Below are 20,553 nucleotides of genomic sequence, written 5' to 3'. Positions count from 1 at the left end.
TGAGTTTTGCTGGTCTCTTGGGTCTAGTATGAGCTTTCTCTTCTCTTAATTACAGAAGTACAACCATAAATCTCAACTTCCATTTCTAGCACTACAACATAAGGTTGAAAGTACATTCTTCTTGCGATAGAGGTATCAGAAACACTGGTCAAAACAAACACAAGGCAATTGTTCTTGAATTTCTAGCAGTTTGGTTTAAAAGATAGACTATGGAAGGCTGCAGAAAGTTCTTACGTTTTTTAAAGAACTTTTACTTTTAAAACATTGCTAAGAAATATCTACACTTTAATAAAAAAATATTTAAAATAAAACAAAATAGCAGCACCTGAAAAATTAAAATGTTCTGGTTATCAGTTTCCCAAAATATTTCAGATAAATCCAAGTTCCCAAATCCTCAACCCAGATTTTTCATTCCCTGACCAGTTCTCTCACTGACGTTTTTACAAAAAGGTTCATTTTCCTTGCAGATTTCAAAATATTCATGAGAAGGAAGCACCACAGTAAAACTTACATTGACATTCTTTGCAGCACTTGCCGTCCACGTAGGCCAGGGCAGAGTTAAGCGGGCAGTCAGAGTGGGGGCAAATCAAAGCTTCGCACTGCACAGTACCGTTCTAGAAGAATAAAAAGGTGCTTAACTGGCAGTTATATTTAGCAAGAGCAGAGATGTTCTCAAACACAGGAACTTAAAAATCTATTTTTAATGCAATGAACTCTCTAACAACATCCAAAAACACATCTTAATGTGCTTCTTTTAATAACTACAAGAACAATAACTATACCTACGTGTGGGTCTTTCAGACGCATATGATGTATTCTTTGAGATGATAATGATAAAAAAAAATTTAAAGGTAAATCTATTTGGAGTTAAAACATTCTGCCAATCAGCAGGAAATTGACAGATTAGTGTGAAATAACAAGCTCACAGAATAATACTCTGCCTCCTGATTTTTACATAAGAGACAATACATTTCTAAAAGTTAATGATATCGTAGTTGCAAGAAAAATCTGAGACAAAAATACATGATGCATTTAACACTAAATTCAAAGAATTTTAAAGAGCTGTCAGCCAGATTTGATACCATGGACTAAGTCTTCTTTTCGTCAACCACAAAACACTAAAAGCAAAATGAATACCCCTCCAGAAATATAAAGATTGAAATCATACTAAGCTTAAGGAGAACCATTTAGCAAATTATGCAAGGCAGCAAATCAATCTAAGTTGCAATACAGACAACAGGAGCCTTTTCACAAATTTCCAATGGTCTTTGGATTAAGCATTTAACGAGTTCAAATGGAATTAATGAATTTTACATGAATGGACAATAATAAAGATGCTATGGTTTGGCACCTGAAAGGATGCTTGCAATCACTTCTGGACTTGCAAACACTTCTGGTATCACTTCTGTGATACCTTTGGTATCTTCCATCCACTTAAAAAAATCCTTTTCATTTGTTGTATAGCAGAGCATGCATATGACCCTGACATTTTACTCTTTACTACTTATTGAGACGTAACCAAAGGCAACCAAAGGGAATCAGACACAAGGGATCTATTAAACCATGCACTAAGAAAAAGGCTGTGTTTATAGTGACAAAAGGCAGGGAATTCATTACCCAGAGAAACTGTTTGCAACTCAGTGCATGGGAATAACATGATAGCTGAGTACATTGCATAGCATTTGCCTATGGTGACATGAAATATAGAAGAGCTACACATGCTGGCGCTGCCTAAACAATAGGAAAACGTATTTATTAATACTATTCCTTAGATTTAGAACAGGTTTTCTAGCACTTTGTTGTTACTACCTAGCATACACCTGGAAGTTTTCTCATTATTTGCCTCAATAAAACTGCAATCAGAGGAAACACAAGAGTTCTCGAGTCTCCACTCAAATTGTAGCCATACCATGCAAGTGCAGTTCTTACAGCCATCTGTCCAGGATTCAAACTCTCTGTAAGTCATGCCTTTCATTGTGCAGGTCCTTTCACAGTAGCACTGATCCAACTTGTTCATCCTCTGCTCAGCTTGGGACAACTATATTTACAGGTCACAAAAAAGTTCTGAATTTGTAAGTGGTTTCCACATTAGCATAAACATGATTGAAACTGCCCCCCTTATTACCAAGCATGCAGGTGAGAGAATAAATGTACACAAAAGCAGACAAAGACAATAAAACAAATATTTTCAAATACAATATAATTAAACCATGAGTCATTCGGGGATGGAAATTAAGAAGCAAGACACAATGCATTTCATTTTTCACTAATAACACCAGGGACACCATGAAATGAAGTGAGTATATCATAATGAGTATGGTCCCTGATTTCTTATCTCTGTGTGTGTGAACTGACCAAGAATCTTGCTATATATCAACTACTTGCAGATATTAGGTTATGAGCAAAGGACCCAAATCTGATTAGAGAGGCAAAAGTGGAGGTAAAGCTCAAAACCAACACATTAGCCATTGTTCCTCCACTTCAACCAAGGCATTTTATAATTTGTGTATCAAATTAATCAGGTAACAGGATTCCTGTAGACATCTACAGAACTGACATTTAAAACCAGAAGACTAGTCTATATTCACTGGCAGACATGGATGGTTTTGGTGTGATATTCTAGGTGGGGGGGAAAAGAAGAAAATTCTGCTTTGCATTCTGAATTCCTTGTCTTGTATATATTTTGTCTGAACACACCTTTGGCAGCTAAAGTCTTGAAAAGTCTCAGACCAGTAAGTCTTGCTGCACTAAGCACTATAAGCACAGTAACCTATTTCATTCCAGGTTTATTGACTTGGTAGCCTAATAGATAGAGCTTGAATATCTTGAATACAAGACCTTTCCTTGCTCAGGGATTGGGATTCTGTTTACTATTAAAAGATATGATTCTATAAAAATATTAAAACACAAGCAAGCCCTCTGAACTGGGATTTTGTATGTACAGACACCAGGCATACTTATTCAAACACAAACATAGAAACATACCATGCAGGGATGTTCCTCACACACCCCCATGAACATCCCTGTATATGAACAAATAATCTAAAAAGATGGCAATTAAAGCCTTAGAGTCCTCGTTTCTCTTATGCCAAGCCTCCTAGTAACCATTACCTTAGCTGATGTTTTGGCTAAAATGTCTTGCAGTTCCATAATTTTCTGCACGAGTCCATGGAAGTCATTACAAGTTGGGCATGCTAGGACAACAAAATATGTCTATTATTAACACAAACATGTATAGGCTCAATCATGCCAAACAATACACTGAAACTCAAGAGTTTAACAGAGCTTTAAGAGTAGGAGAGAAAGTAAGTACAAAGCACACCTCTCATTTCATGGCATAAGAATTAATAGACTTACTGCGATTAAGATCTGGGCATTGAGAAATAAATCCTTGAGGCATGACAAGTAATTGCACATCTTGCATTATGCCCTATGTGTACGTGGAAAGGAAAAAAAAAGGATACGTTATTTTTACCTGTCAAAATGATGTTTTCCATTCACCACATAAAACATTAAAGCCCACATAGAAAAATTGCCTCATAAAAACAATACTTATGAATACACAGCTTCTTGCCTGGACCCAATGCAGTGATAAAAGAATAAAGAGAAAGTAAAATATATGTACAAATACACACATACCAAACCATTTTTAAAGATATAAGAACCGAATCATTTTTAAAGATATAAGATTAAATCTCAAGATGTAATTGTGTGGCAAGAGTTTGGTTGTTTTGAATTCATCGTTATTTTTAGTTAGCCATTGCAGAAAAGCTTGAAAATGACCTTTAAAAGTAATTTGAAAAACAGTTGCAGTTTCAGTTACTTTGAAACACTCTTTTAAATAAAATGTAAATTTTTCACTGAGCTATAACTGTCAAATAGAAGGCAGATTAAATAAACTTGAGTCAGGAAAATCATATTCATGCCAACCCTTTATGACTTCGATCGGGGTCTTTCCAGAAAGCATGCAGAATGCTGAGAAACTACATGTCTGTTACACAGCTGCAGTCGCATGTTGGCAAGAACTTAGAGGAAGGGGAAGTTTAGGATTAAATTCAACTATGCCACCTGAAAAGGGACACTTTCACCCAGAGCAGACCACATGCTTGGAGGCAGAATTTACATGCATCCTTAGTCATTAAGATATCATTAGTAGCCACTTAGCTGCTCTCTCCAAAAGCAAAGGCCAAACAGCAATTTCAAAGTGAGCCATATCATATTTGCTCCAGATGTCCCTTTCATCTGTGACTCCCTCCCTGCATCTCCAAAACTCCTTCTTAGGAGCAAAATAATTACAACATGCTTGTGTGCTTGTGAAGAGAATGCTTCACCACACTTAAAACACTATGCAAACTAAATGCAAAAGGCCGCATGATGTCCGTATACACAGGGCAATCAATACAGAGATTGCGAAATCAAAGAACCAGAATTTTGACCTCAAGTGAATGACACAGGGTGACTTAGCAACCTGAGTGACCTACAGAGAAGAGTAGATGTCACTGAAGGGCAACTAAGAGGGTACTCAAATACCATGCCTACCTTTCTTCCCTAACAACAAAGCTACAATCTAGGACAACTGGATGCTCCCCTGTGCTGCCTGCCTGAGTCGCTGTGAAGAGTAGCTAACAGTGAAAACATAGGTGTGCCCGAGACAGGGCTCCACATCAGGTAATCCCACAGCACGTGTTCTTAACGTCAGGAGCAAAGACCTCTTTGGAGAGCATACCAAAAAGCTCACTGTATTAATTTCCCCTCCCTTCTCTCCTTGGTGTCATCGACTTCAAACTCATGCCAACCCAAGTTAAGGCACTTTCATGAAAAGGAGGAATGGCAGAGTCCAACCCATTCAGTGTTTTAACATTTAGAACACTCTTCACTGAACACACAGGCAAGCATTCAAACCATTTAGCTATTAACAAACCATAAAGTTCTTCCAACTATTTGAGGAGCTTTATTCATCATAAATCAGCAGTGATGTGAGTCGACTCTGCCGGTACAAGCATATCCCAGGGTGAATATGCCTACTGGCACATTGGTTTACTGCAGCAATATTACGTTCAAAATCAAATACAGCCAAATAAAATCTTTTTCAGAGTGACTACTGATTTTGACCCCTCGGGACAATCCATTTAATCCACTCAAAGAAGCCTGATTTTTGGAAATAGCTAAGCACCTGAATCTCTCAAAATCAGATCAGTAGTTGTCCCACAGTGAGTGGCTTAAAATGTTGGCTTTCCAAATCACTAAGAAGCATTGGAAGTCCTCATTTTCTAACCTCAGGAATCTCCTGTACAACAGTGTCATTTTCCTTTTTAGATGCAGTTTGACTACTGACGTTACATTGTGCTGGAGTATATTTTGGCTATATTGATGTTCATTTAACAGCTATCCATTTCTGTATTTCTGTTAAGCTGGTTTATATTTTTAACTGAAGCAAAATGCTCTACGCATTCTGTTTAATTTTTTTCTTTCTTGAAAAGAAAGGGAAAAAAATTACAGTACGCTACAGGACTATTTATTTTTCTACACCTAATGAGCTTCTTTGCAGTGACTATGATTTGGCAAAAAGAAGAATATAATCAAGTGAAAAAACGAGAAGGTACCAAAAAAAAAAAGTATTATTTAAAATTATTCATTATAAGCACATAGAATAAACAAAGTGTATCTGAGATCAGCTTAAGCAATGCATTAATATTTTCTGATTTTATTCTTGGAGTCAACAGTTTATTTTAGCCAGAGATACAATTTTGCAGCTTTTTTAGCAGATGCGCTCTTAGTCTTTTGGAGGAAACACACGATGAACTGAAAAATAAAAACAGTCATGCTTCAGTTTTCAAATCTGAGTGGCTCCACTGGACTTCTGTACCTCATACACAACAAGGATATAAATTAACATTTAAGTGTGGCAAACAGTATTTCAACACCCAAAACCTGATTTTAGCACAAAAGCACAGAACTTTCTGCAAAAACCAAAGTCAATGTGTTTTACACTGAAAAAAAAAGATTTAGCAGGGCATATTTTAAAAAGTGATTGGCTCTGTGATCAACATCATCAATTCTATTTTGCAGCTTAAGTAAAAAGACGCCTACTGAGAGGAAAATGGGATTGCAGTGTGGAAGGCATCCACAGGGATGCCATCATTTGTTAAAGCAGCTCCAGAGAAGACTAAGGACAAACCACAGATAGCAGCTGTGACCAATGAGTGCACCTCATGGACTTAAGAGGAATCAAAATTCACACTCCAATTCCACATGATATTCACTTCTTCAGTCTTGCAATACACAAGGTGTCTGCCATATATACATGTTAAAGCACAACCAGTAAGCAAAAAGTACACACAAACATTCTTCCTCTGAAGGAAAAAGCATTCTCTTCGCTGATGCTAGTCATCTCATTCATTTCTGAGCCAGAAGATATCGTGATGAAATCTAAATCCTACAGAGGTAATGAAAATGGAGTTCCTTGGATAGTACTGTTCCTGGATAGTACCAAAAAAATGCATCTAGTACAAACCAGACAATAATCTGACTATTTATTTCCTGGAATTCTGTTGTGCTCAACCATTTACCTTTCCCTGTCTTACACTGCTGTTGGCTGCGTCATATGGTGACACTGAGCCCTGCACATCTGGCCCTGCAACTCTATTTAGTGAAGTCCAGTTTGATAGAAACACAGCTCACTGCATCAGACATGCTGACACACAACACACCACAGTACTAAGAACCGTGTTATGATTACAGAATCAAAAACTGGTTGAGATTAGGAGGAACTTCCTGAGATCATCTACTCAACTCCACTGCTCAAGCAAGATCAGCTACAGCATGTTGCCCAGGACTGTGCCCAGGTGGCTTTTGAATATCTCCATAGTAGTCTTACTCTGACCCACCTCACAACAGAACTGTTTTCTTATGTTCAGGTGGAATTTCAGGTGTTTCATTTTCTGCCCACTGCTTCTTGGCCTGTCAGTGGGCACTAATGAGAAGATTCTAGACCCCTCATCTTCATTCCCCACACACTTTCAGGTATTTATACACATTGATGGAACTCCCCTTGATCCTTCACTTCTCCAGGCTGAACAATCCCAGCTCTTTCAGCCTCTTCTCATAGGAAAGATGCTCCAATCCCTTAATCATTTTTAAGTTCACGCTTTTCCTTTCAGGGAAGGCATACCTTAAAATAACCATGTGCATTATTCCTCTGTCCCAGCCAAAAGGTTGTACCCAAAGGTAAGTCCATGAAGGGCTTCTCCACAACTCTTTCATAAATTCTGAAAAGGAAGGGAAAAAATAAAGAAAATCCCAAGTTGTTTTTATTTCATTTACTCAGAGCTGGAATGTTCCAAATGTGACAACTTCTTACAAAACAACACTCTTTACTTACTTATTGCAGTCCACATGTAAAATCAAGTGAGAGGCACTGATTGCTAAGGAAAGTCTGTGCCATTTATCATCTGCCAAAATGTATGGGAATACTTCTGTGTGGGAGCGATGACTGCCTGAACGATAATGCAACCTGATTTCATTTCGATGACCGCTGCTTTCCAGCTCCAGGTACCTGTACCATAAATGCATCAACGTGTCATGAACCATTCTTATCAGCACAGCGACATTTTACATAACACAGCTTCCCATTATCATACAGGGACTATTTAAAAGAGGGAGAAAGACAAGAAAGGAGATACAAAGATGCAAATAGACATTTTCCAGATTTGCACTGCATCTTTAGTCTCAATAACACATAATAGCAGGTTCCAACTTTTGTGTAAGTACACAAGATCCCAAGCTAAATATTTTTTTCCTCCAGCAACACTGTTTTCCATAACATGATCTGATTGGAAATATAATTACCTTATTATGAATAATTGCCTCACATCCTGAAAGCACAGTAAGGATACTCTGAAGGCAGGAATGTACAAAAGAAAACAGCAAGTTTTGCGATAGGGGCATCATTAGCCATTACCAACCAGGGAAGTAAGGAAGAACTGAGACTGGACACTGCTTGTTTTGGTTTTGGATGAACTATTAACATCTCCTTTCATTTTTAAAATGAAATTTCTCCAAAGAAATACAAAATCAAGAAGTGTTAACTCTTCAGAACAATTCATATATGTGTACATATTTTCTTTGTTAAATAATTATACGTATTTGTCATCTGTGTGTGTATATATATACACACACATGTATGTATAAGCATGCACATATACATATATATTTATATACACAGTAAAAAACCAGCATTGCAGCTGTACCAAGATAAGTGCACCCCACACCTGATTTGCAGATCAATTTACAAAACACCCCATAACCAAACTTGGGACTTAGTCACACAGGTCTACTTCTCGCATATCGGACCTCTTCTGGGAACAAGCTTGACAAACCATTTGTCTTCAAAGTACTAAGTTTGTCATTTTAAAGTCCTCCCCTAAAACGCTTTTAAAGCAGGAAAGAAAAACAGAAATAGAGATTTTCCAATAATCATATGCAACCTACAGCTAAAGCGCAAGGAAAATAACATAGTATGTGGTGAGATGCACAACAACCGGGAGAATGGACAATTCATTTTTATCTATTTTTGCTCCTACATCTGCAATCAGTCATGACAGTGATTTGTAATCTGAGTGCACACGTGGTTTAGGGTGATGTTTACTTTAACAGGCTACCTATATTAAAGAACAGACAAGACAATGATTGCATTTTTCAAGAGTGAAGACAAGACCAAATCAAAAGCATCTTGCACAATCATTATCCCTAGGAGAAGGCTGGGCTCACTGTGCATCTCCCTTCCTTCAGGGTATTTCACAGTGGAACATGCCTAGCAACAGCACAAAAACAATTTTGCAAAACTGACAAAGGGCAATTTCTTCTTTCTCCTCAGTATTAACAAAGCAGTTAACTAGAGTCAGCAATAAATTTTATAATTTGAGATAATTTACCTCCTTGTGTCCCAAAAATAATTTTTGCATTGGCAAGAAGTGTAAACTAATTGAAGGCCTGGCTTGAAAAAAATTGGGCAATAGTGGCAGGACATCAGTCAACTTAATAACCTCCTTCATAACTCAATCTTCAAGGATAAAAATAAGGTCACTCTCAACCTAACAGAGAAGGGGAACATTATGGAACTGGACTCCTCCAGCAACTTTTAAGCGTCTCCACCCAGCTGCAGATACAATCTGGAAAAAGAGGAGCATGGATGCATTGAAACATCATGTCCTGGTCCTGCCAACAGCTAGCTCCTACTCTTCTCAAAGTCAATGGCAGAACTGAGGACAGCACACAGAGATGCAGGAACACAGGGAACAAAGTACAGCAGCAAACAGACAGTCAGTACAGAAGGTATGAAATGAAGGCTCATGTTACCCCTTATGCAGGTGAGGTAAGGAAATCTCTGAGAACGAAACATTGATTTCCAAATAAAAAAGACGTCACTGTAAAAATTTCAGGAATTAAGAACTGCTGAGAGAGGATGCTGACATCTGTAGATGTTGTAATAAGCAAAAAAAACTTCCTGCACCAAGCTGTGCAAAAATTGTGGAGACTTGGGGTTTTGTTTTAACTGTGATTAAGACACTGTTTTGAGATCCACAGGCAATCTCTTTTATTCTTCCATTTGGTAAACTAACAAGTACATCTACCATCTAAAGGCTTGATGATTGTTAGAGAAAATGCCCATCAAAATGAAAAAGAAAATAATAGCCATTAGGAGTATAATTTATGGTTAAATAGTAATCTGTACAGGCAGCAGGAAAACACAATTAGAAAAACAAGTGGAATGACAGGCAGAACAATATTCCCTTCAGCTTGAACTAATGCCATGACACTGAAACACAGGGAAGTGAAAGTTAATAATTTTCACTTCATTTTTCACAAAATACTGTTCCTGATATTCCACTTTTCTAGATCTGTTTAACCGCTTGGAATTAAATGGCCCTGGCTCAGTCTCATGAGCTTCAGAAGATGGAACAAGCCTCAGCACCAACAAACAGATCGGGGTGGAAATGCAAAGTGTGCCCACAGTGGCACACAGCCTTCTGTGAGGCTGTAACAAAGCACGCACTTGGGTACACAATTTCCAAAACTTTGGAAGAGTTTTTGGGAAAGTAAGTATTAACAAATACACTTGGATTTTAAAAACTCGTTTATAGCAACAAAAATGCTCTACACTTGTCTGTATGCTCCAGATTAATAGTCTCTTGCAAGAGAAAAGAGGGTGATCGTGTTTCCTAAAGGACTTACTCCCAAAGGGAACGGTAAGTGCACCACATTGCAGTCTTCTCCTAACCAAGAGTCTCATTATTGAAAAGCTTTAGGGGAACCTCATCAGCTCAATCACTGGTTTCTTGTCCACACCATTCCAGCCCGGACCACTCATCTCAGGGAGAGCGTCAGCTCAAGGATTCCCATTACTAACACTACTACTGCTCCGCCCAACAGCTCCATGGTGCTCATCTGTACTGGGAAAGGCAAACGACCCTTGGAGTGAAAAATAAACCGCAATGAAAAACACAGCACAACAGGAGAAGCTGCTTCCCCCTTTACTAACGTCCATGATCTCTGCGGTTGTTTAATCAATACCAGCCTCCTTGATTTTAACCCCCCAAAAACCACACACGCCTTGGGTCAAATGGATTTAACTGAGGAGGGAGATGATACGTGCTTAGGTTTAACTATGTTTGACACACAGAGAAGAAAACGCCAGCGTGAAAGAAAGGCTGCTACATCTCTGCGGATCACTCTGTGCATGCACAATCATTGCAAAGACAACAGCCAAGGCCACGGGAAGATCAGCTGCTCTGCTTGGAAACCAGCCGGGTGGCGATCCCTTACGTACTGACTAAGGCTGAGCCTATTTTCATAAGAGGAAGAAATTTGTCCCAAATGTCCCAGAGAAATCTGAGACAGAAAACAGCAATGTTTTCTCTGCTGCCCAGCACTGATCCATCGTAGCTGCCGGGTGAGAGTGGGGAGTCAGCAGATCTGCCCAGCTGTGGAGCTGTTACTGCCCGTCCCGGTGAAGGGCACGTGGTCTCCACGACCCTGCGCAGGACCTGCTCTTCAGCCCATGACAGACCAGCATGGGGATGAGACTGTGGAAAGCAGAAGTCAGGATGAACAGCAAAAAGCAAGGGATTTAGGAGCTGAAGCGCCAGGTGGTCCGGTGTCCATGGTAGAAGTCTTTGAGAAGAGGGAGGTATGGCCCTTCCAGCTGACAGCCAGGGCTGGTAACTCCCAGTCTTTGATGGCTCACTCACTCATTTGGCACCCCCGCTCGCACAGCAAACCCACACTGTAGCTGCCCACTCTTAACCCCAGGCAACTAATAATTTCAACTTCAATATACAGCATGTAGACAAATATTTTAGAACCTAAAGGCAAGATACCACGTCTGCTGCTTATGAATTTGTTACAGGGTGCTGGTTCTGTTTAAAGTTTTACTACTGACGTTTGTAGGTATAGTGTTAAAAGAGTTCTTCACAGCTCTTTGATCTACACTAAGAAGAAAAGGAAAACCAATAAAATTAAAAAGGAAAAAAATTAAAATCCTTATCTCCATTACTTATAAAAATCTTCATCTGAAGATTTTTTCATACAAAAGTTCTAGCTTTTTTGTTAGGTATAATTACATAAACATTAAAAAACAGAGAACCTTCTCAGTAGACCCTATCCAGTGCAAACAGTGGCCACAACAGCAGTAAGTAATTCTGCTGCATGAAGATTATGAAGATGTAAAAGCAATTCATGCCACACAGCCATCACATTCAGCAATGCATTATTTGCTATTTTCCATGGCATGATGACTGTGCAGTCAGGAGTGTGAGCCTTATTTTTCTATTTGGAAGTAAGACTTAGAAGTGTTCCAAGACATTAACTGGGAGCTTTTACTGCTTGGTGCATCCTGTAGAAAAATATGGCATCTAAATACCCCCAGATGAATTTTAAGTGGCACCTGCACTATAGCTGTAAAAACCTAGTCCCTGTTTCTCATGCTACTGCTTGGCTTTACTGGCTTTACTGGCTTTGCCCTTTTCCCTGACTATGGAGAGCTCTACCTAGGCAAGAGATGACTGGCAGTTTAACCAGGGAGTGATAAATAAAACCTGGTCTTCACTTCTCTGGATAAATGGGTAGCACTTCATACAAGTGTACAGCGGGCAGGAAACCAACCAGTTCAGTTTTAGAGCTGGGCAAGAATTTTCTGACATAGGATACTTTTGTTCAAAAATGTTGACCCATTTGTTAAAACCACATTTTCTGACAGAAACAAGCATTCTCACCGCAAGGTTTATGGGGTCCAGGATGAAATGCTTGTTAAAATGAGAGAGAGAATGAGTGCAAATCTAAGTCTCTCTGAAAGGCTTTCTCAAATGCTCTTTAATGCTGCAGTTATTACCTATTTGAAAGCAGAGATCCCAAGTGATGAGAGGTTGAAATCAGAAGAGGCTATTTCCCACATTGAAACAGAGTGCACAAACAACGGGAGAGTAAAACCAGTCTCTCAGGTCGACCTGATGAGACTCACCCATTATGCAGAATTAATCAATCAAAACAGTAAGTCATGTAGAAGAGCAACCTAAATTCAGTAAGTAATCTCAAGTCTTATGCCTACACTAACAAATCAAGCCATCAAAGCTTACCACCCAGCCCTGAAGACAGATATTAACAGTAGTTCTCCACTACAACTCACATCCTTATGGGCGTTCTTTCCCACTTTTGCCCTGAAATGGGTGGATTTTTTTCCCCACTGCCTGTTGGGAACAGTATCTGGCCAATGCTGCTCCACAGGCCATTCCCTGGCATCATCTGCAAGGGTGCTAATTGCAGGAGACAAAAGCATGCCAAGGAAGATGCTAGCAATTATGCAGAATGGTCATCAGCAGGCCAGTGTTCCAGCCGGGGCACTGTTTGGTTTACTAGCCTAGTCCCCGCCAGGCACTGCCAACAAAGCTTTTTACTGCATTGGGGGGGGAAAAAAAAAAAAAAAAAAAAAAAAAAAAAGAATGACACTCTTCAGGACACTTGTCTCAGATGGAAAAGAACCAAGTTCAAGTCCCTGCTCCAAATCAGGCAGAGCAGAGACTAATGGTGTGAGGAAAATGCCTCTGAAGTACTCCAGCAAGCAAACTACTGGCCATTCTGGCATTTACATCTCTTCTGCTGTTTATTTTCTTCTACCACAAAAAAGGTCAACCATTTCAGCTTTGTTCCAGCATAACACTTCTCATCACACTGGATAGCTATGGCCCCCCAGGGGCTCCCCCAAAAAATTTTTTATCGCCATGGGGGGGGAAAAAAAAAAAAAAGAAAAAAAAAAAAAAGAGAATGACACTCTTCAGGACACTTGTCTCAGATGGAAAAGAACCAAGTTCAAGTCCCTGCTCCAAATCAGGCAGAGCAGAGACTAATGGTGTGAGGAAAATGCCTCTGAAGTACTCCAGCCAGCAAACTACTGGCCATTCTGGCATTTACATCTCTTCTGCTGTTTATTTTCTTCTACCACAAAAAAGGTCAACCATTTCAGCTTTGTTCCAGCATAACACTTCTCATCACACTGGATAGCTATGGAGGACAGCTGGGGAGGAGGAAGATGCGTTCCTGATGTGCACAGGAGATAGAGCCGCATGCTGGGACACGCAGCAAGGCACACCCTCCACATCGGGATGGTCGTGGAAGAGAATAGCCAGGCAACAGACGACCAGAAGGGCAGAGAGACACCATACACCCACACATTCACCTGCACAAACTCTCCTGGCTGCTGCACAGTGCTGCAGCTTCTCTCTGGCCAGAAAGAAGCCACAGCACAAGGCGAGGAGGGAGAGGGAGTTTTGCAATAACGTGAGGTGGAGAAGGAGGCCAGGAAACAAATGCAAGAGAGGCTGCTCAAATCCTTTCCATTCCTGTCCCCATCAGTGTCTGTACCCAATTCAAACTAATAAAGCATGAGGGAGAAAAATGTCATAAGTCTACGGGACCTGACAAGATGCCTCCCAGAGTTCTGAGGGAATTGGCTGAATGACCCAACTGTTAGGCTCACCTCTGTGCCTAGGAAGCTCAAGATCTCACTGTCACACAGCCCCGCTAATATCAATCTTGCCTATCTGAAGCTTCCTTTTCTCCTAAAAATCAAGGAGGGAAGAAACTTCCCCACACCAAATACTGTAAAAACAAATGGCATAAACCATTCCTCTCACTCTCTTTCTTGACAAAGTTTCTCCCTGGAGTGCTAGAGGACTGCAAGTACAACAAACAACATTCTGATACATGTATTAGTGAAAACAAAAGCCAATTTCAACCTAACTCTTCCCATTTCCTACTCTGGCAGAATACATATTTCTTTGTTATTTATTTGTTAATAGAAACCCTTTCAAACAACAGTAGAACAACAACATCTGTCAAAACTCACATCTCAGCTGTTTCAGTGGTGGTTTTCAGCATCATAGGCAGGGACAAATCTCCTGTCTCTTATTCAAGTAGGTCTGTCACTAGTCCTAATTAAAACTCTGCACTCATATGAGCATTTTGTAACAAATTTTCAACCAAATCACCCTGGATTAGTTGGCACTGCGATGATGTACATACAGGCTCACCTGACTTAACAGAAGTCACAGGAAGGTAGATTTAAGATAGGTGCATTACAAGAATTTACATCCTATTGGCAACTTTTTTTCTCTTTTTTGGTCATGAAGTGTAAACTAAACTGAAGCAAAAAAAAAAAATCCAGGCAATAGTGACAAGGCATCAATCAATTTAATAACATCCCTTTTAACCAACACTTAAAGAAACAGGTCATTCCCAATGTTATGAAGACATTAAACTGAGTATAACACAAAATTGCTTCTTTTACAAGTATTTCCCTCCAACCACACATTAGGGCCTAGAAGTTAATCTCCCAAACCAACAGAAACAAGGAACCTTTCTCTTTTGTGGTACAGGCAAGAGCCCAGCCAAATGTTCAGTGGCTACATAGAGAATCTTTTGTCCCACAGAATCTTCCCAAGCACTAGAAAAGCAGTGAATGAATGAAAGAAAATACCTTTTTTTTTTTTTTTTTGACACCTTTAATGAAACATGCAAACTGCATCAAAAGAAAAGGCAGCTGACACCAGAGGAGTTTTAAATCACGAGAGGAAGTAAATTCAAAAGCAATTGATTGTTATGAATAGATGTAAGAGGATTCATAATTATTGTCAGAATAGTAAGAAACAGCAACTAAGATTTACTACTAAAAAAATAAAATACAGAATATTACAACCATCCATTCTTCTGGCAAAGAGTATTAATACATCACCATGGAGCAGTTTAAAAAGCAGAAATAAGCTACTACTACTTTAGGAACAGGGAACAGCCACATTCAGCTTTAACGTTTGAAAATTAACCCCATGTTATTCTTACCTAATGTCTGCTCTGCAAGTTACTGATGGGCAGGAGAAAAGCCCCCCTCAAACAAAATGAACATAACTCTGTAGTATTGGGTTAAGTGGTAAATATTGAAAGTCTTTCTGAGTGTAATATGTTTGCAGCAGATTTAGTGATGTTGGAGAAAAGAATAGACTTCATACTGCAGTCCAGAAATACAGACACTCGTATATCAAGAGCAGAGAACATACAGTTCCACCTCTATTTTAATACAATGGTCAAATGACAGAACAAAATTCATGCATCAGGAGTTCACCTCTGGCAACCTATCTCCTTGTACAGCTAAATCTGCAAGAGAGAGAAATTGTCACAGATAATTTCCTCCTAGACACTGAAAGAAGTCTGAAACTGCTCTACAGTACAGCCCATTTGACAGCAGACAACCACAAGACACCAACAGCTGTGAAAACAAATGCTAAGTAAGGCAGAAATTGAATAAATTAATAGAGATACACAATTAAGTGAAGGGAATGCCTGTCCACAATATTCAATTGATTTTACTGCTCCATTCCAGGACGTAAAAAGCATTAACCAAAGGAAAGAATGGTTAAACTACAATCACAGTATCACAGAATCACAGAATGACTGAGGTTGGAGGACACCTCTGGAGGTGATGTAGTCCGACTCCCCTAGCTCAGGCAGGACTACCTAGAGCCAGTTGCCCAAATGAATCCAATTATTTCATCCTTTAAGGGTCTTAATACATGGTATCTCAAGAGATATGAATATAACATTAGTTGCATAAAGCAATCTAACCATGAAGGAAGCAAAAAGCTTTATTACATCACTCCACTGTTGCCAATTAAATGAAAATATATGATGGAATAGTGAGACTTAACATATATTACAAGCCTGTCACAGATTAAAATCATCTCTCTGCTGATTCTTTCATCAAGAAGAAGCTGAGACAAATTCAGAAGTGAAATGAGGAGGATAATACAGCTTAAACTGAAGGCCAAGAGCAAGCACACAGCAACCAGTGTTTAACAGTGCTTCCACTCTGACTTAAGGCATCACTTCATTAACATCATTCAAAATATTTATCTTGTTATTGCAAAGCACAATGCATTTTAAGCAGGGCACTCTATGTGGCCAAGGTGATGCTCTCGAGTTAATAAAACATTTGTAAACTTCTACCTTTCAGATATACGCCATAACCTAAGTTTGCCCAGAAATGTGTATTCAGCTGCCTGCAACTCATCTGAACGATTACTGAGGTACAATTTGGATCTCCTGACAAGAGAGTTATCTTGAAAGTGTCATCTCCAAGCTGTACCTGAAACTACCACTGCCTGAACTCCTCAGCTGCTTTAGTCAGTGGGGAAAAAAAAAGCAATCTCTGTGGAAGAATATGAGAAAATTAGAAAGGGATAGTTACAGGTATTGTGTCAGATTCTTTCACTTTAAGATCTGTTTTCAAAGGTTTGAATATATTACTAGAGAAAAGCATAATCATTATAAAAGGGGAAGACAGCTTTGGTACTCAGCTAGGAAAAGAAAAATAAACACATTTAACAGAGTAGAAAAGATGACCACATCTGCAGAAAATCCTTCCAGGTGCTACTTTGTGTGGTGACAGCACCAGCCTAGCCTCAGCAAACGTCCAAGTCTCAGGTTTACATGGAGAATTTCTGCATCTGTCTGATAGCCTAGGGACAGCATTCACCACATGACGTTAGAGGGGAAACTTTGGGAGAGCAGTCCTGAAAACTTCTTAAGACTCAAAGCCTTAAGCAGTTGCCTGACTGTATTGGCAGCATATCTCATGGCAGTATTCATTTTTGATGTTCCTCAAAAGGGAACCAGCAAAAAAGAACAAAAACACCCCCATAAACCCAGACAACACAGACTGAATCAGTCAACTCTGAATCATGCAGACTATTTTAAGTATATAGTTTTAAAGAAAATTATAAAATTAAGATGTAACTGCAATTTAGGAAGTGTCCTCAATTGTATAGTAGCCTATTTGCACCAAAGTTCCTAGACCCATGCAGAGAGAGAATGTTTTTACTCTGATCTATTTTCAAAAATGTATAAAATATTTCCCAAGCCACTGAATAAACGAACACACCTTTTTCCACTTTTTAAACAAATATTTTTATTTTCTTTTACCTTAAAAATTCTTTTACCCTAGTACCATTAGCTGTTACAAAATCTCTGTAAAATAAAACATATGAGAAGTTACTTGTGTGATGACTGATTATATCCTACAGTTACTGCCACCTCCAGCCTTCCTCACCACCGTTCCACTCCCCCACTGCAGAAAAGCAGGAGCTAGTACTGAGTACTGTAAATTAAGAATATGGCCAGGGGTGATTCTATCCCACAAGGCAGCAGTTTGATGCTAGAGCAACTTTTTTGACATTGGAGGAGCTATACAAGGCTAAAGCTGGTGCAAAGGAGTGGAGTCAGGTCTGGCGTTGCTACTTCTCCTGCCAACTATGACTGCTGTGACAGAATTCACAATAAATTGTTTAAGAACTAAAAGATTGTTACAGACAAGTCCCTGGTCAGAAGCAGGCAGGGTCAGGAAATCTTGTACTGAAGAAGCAGTTATTTAATGTAACCCATCCAAACGCTTCCTTTTCACTTCTACATTTTCTTGTCCTTATTGTCATTCATCATAGAAGCCAATGAAAACCATAAGAGATACTATGGGTGAGTCAGAGATGCTAGCTTAATTCCAGTACCATACACACCGAAGTCAGCCCTCATTTTAGCACAATTAAATTGAACAAACACTACTATGGCACACAGACATCTTTCTGTACATCCTAGCACAGAATAGACCAGCTTGTTTATTAAAAGCTTAAGGGCACATCTAATTTAATAGCCACAAGTTATTTCTGGCCATACTTTAGTTGAGAATGATTTTACAGCTACTGAAGCAAACCAAGATTTTCCCTGACTGCAAGGGCATCAGATTAGGCATAACATCTTTAAAACAAATTCCTCAAGTTTCTTTTCAAATATATAACCTAATATTCTCCCAAAGAAAGCAACGAAATATTCACAAGTAGATTGTTCTTCAGCTGCTTCATCCAAAGCTGACCTGATGAGTGATTCTATTTGCCTAAATAACCTAGAAGGCTTTTTTTCTTCCTCTTTGATTACCCAAAGGCTGACAAGGAGAACTTAAAACAAACATAGAGCATACATCCCTATAGAAAAATTGTAAACACTAGGTATCACTTAAGAGGACACAGTAAGATAAAGAGATCACACTGGCTAAAATGGTGGTAGGAGTTTTTTTCAGCAAGGTGCGAACTGGGTATTATCTTTGGTTTTCATACCTCTAACATTATAACATTAGAATAAGAGAACTATAAGATTCCACAGGTAAGAGAAAAGGGTCTCAAAAATGCTCAGCAATGGCACTAAATTATGCATTCACACTTAAAACACCTACAGACATACTGCAGCTGGTTTCAGCTAGAAACCTGGACAAATGCAGCTAGACACTACAGATTCCAATATGCAGATAAACAGAAAAGGGTGGAAATATAACACTAAAACCTGTAAATATTTAAGGTACGAGAGAAATTTCTTGAAAAAGTAGATGTTATCAATACATTGTTAAAAGTCTAATCCCCCGTACCTAAAAATATACCAATATAAACCAATTGGATTTTCAGTCCTGTTTGTCTCTCTTTTATAACCATATTTTATATGGGTATAGGCAGATGACACGGATGAATCAGATTCAAATGAGATAAGCAGCATTATGTTTGTACAATGACACAACCGGGACACCAGCATTGCTCTAACCTTTCCTTGTCTTTGCTATGGCTGGACAGAATCAATTAATACATTCTTGTTTACCTGAGACCAACAGCACGACTACTTGCCCAGCCTTACTCACTTCAAGAATTAATATCTCAAAATCTTCTGCATCCCTTCAATGAAAGTTCATTGCACGTTATTTTTTATACTTTTATCACTGGTTATGTTCACTAAGCAGCAGTGTTTTTCTGCCAGTTGGCCTCTCTCCAAGTTAATGTCTCCAGAGTCTGAGAGTTTCACATTGGTGATCTCTTTGCCCACCTCTGCACCTATTTTGGCACAGAAAGGAAGGTTTCATCTCTAATTTTGAAATTTTAAATATATTTGTTAATTCGATCAGTAGTCCAACCAACCCACGTTCTCCCTACAAACATAGAAACAAGCTTTGTCAGGGCACAGCTGGCCTGCAGATCCTGTCTCTCTCATTTGAGACAGAATAAACTTCTCCATCTGGGATGATTTGCACATATGGTGGTACAGTCTGAGTTTGAAACTCAGTAATCACAGCTGCCCAGCTCTGTCCCTTCCTCACTCCCACAGATGAGAAGAAGTAGGTAACAGTTAACAGAGAAGCCCCTTGGCTCTTCTGTGATACAACGTCAGTAAACATCACCCAGGAGGCGTTCAAACACCCCTTTGCAAGTATAGAGATGCTTTCATAAACTTAGCATAATGGCCCTTGGGAATGTGTTCCCCTTTTTTTCTTCTTCTTGGGTTTACTCTGGTTGTTTGTTGTTGTTGTTTGTTTGGGTGGTGGTTTTTTTTTTTAAGTGAATTGCAGAAGATGGGGCCTCTAGGAAGTAGAATAAAAGTAGAATTGGACTATCTTTCAGCACAAAATAATTGACGCCATGCCTGCTATTGAAAACTTGTACACTCATGAAAAAGAAACAGGTATTCAGGCTTTGCCTGAACATCTCTCTTTACATTTTTGGGTTAGTTCTTTTTTTTCTATTTTATAGTGAGACTATCAAGAATGAATTATGAGATTGTACACAGGAAAATAAAAAGGACTCTGAACCTAAAGCAGAGATCATCTGTTGCTTGTGCTAATGACTGCTTAGAAAGTGCATATTTTAAAACTCCTCCTTATTCTGTCACAGAATCATGGGGTGGTTATCTTTAATAGCCATTATTCAGACAGATATATAAAGAATATCTTATTTCTCTAGCAGTCCTTATCCTATCAAAGGAATAATCCTTAAATGCTCCATGTCATTCACTTTAGTTTTTTAAGGCTGACAACATTTTGAGTAAAGTGCTCTGCCATTCATGGCAGAGGTAAGCCCATAACTGGAGGATTTTTTTGCTTTTTTTGAAACTGCTCACAGTGGTGAAAACCAACTGGTGAAGAGGTGG

At 39.1% G+C, this 20,553-nt stretch overlaps 1 protein-coding gene across 1 annotated transcript in view; it reads right to left on the bottom strand.

Annotated features, from left to right (window-relative positions):
* Positions 1–20,553, bottom strand: part of NELL2 (neural EGFL like 2) — a 151,375-nt gene that overhangs the window by 106,854 nt on the left and 23,968 nt on the right. Inside the window, exons 6-11 of the mRNA XM_014963337.1 lie at positions 7,382–7,555; positions 7,172–7,268; positions 3,358–3,430; positions 3,112–3,194; positions 1,910–2,038; positions 512–614 (exon numbers count right to left, since the gene is read on the bottom strand). Coding sequence (XP_014818823.1) covers positions 512–614; positions 1,910–2,038; positions 3,112–3,194; positions 3,358–3,430; positions 7,172–7,268; positions 7,382–7,555 — 659 coding nt within the window. The remainder of the gene's footprint in view (positions 1–511; positions 615–1,909; positions 2,039–3,111; positions 3,195–3,357; positions 3,431–7,171; positions 7,269–7,381; positions 7,556–20,553) is intronic.

This window comes from Calidris pugnax, unplaced genomic scaffold (assembly GCF_001431845.1).
Source record: "Calidris pugnax isolate Ruff unplaced genomic scaffold, ASM143184v1 scaffold44, whole genome shotgun sequence".
Taxonomy (NCBI): domain Eukaryota; kingdom Metazoa; phylum Chordata; class Aves; order Charadriiformes; family Scolopacidae; genus Calidris; species Calidris pugnax.
This window is presented reverse-complemented; position numbering and strand designations above follow the sequence as displayed.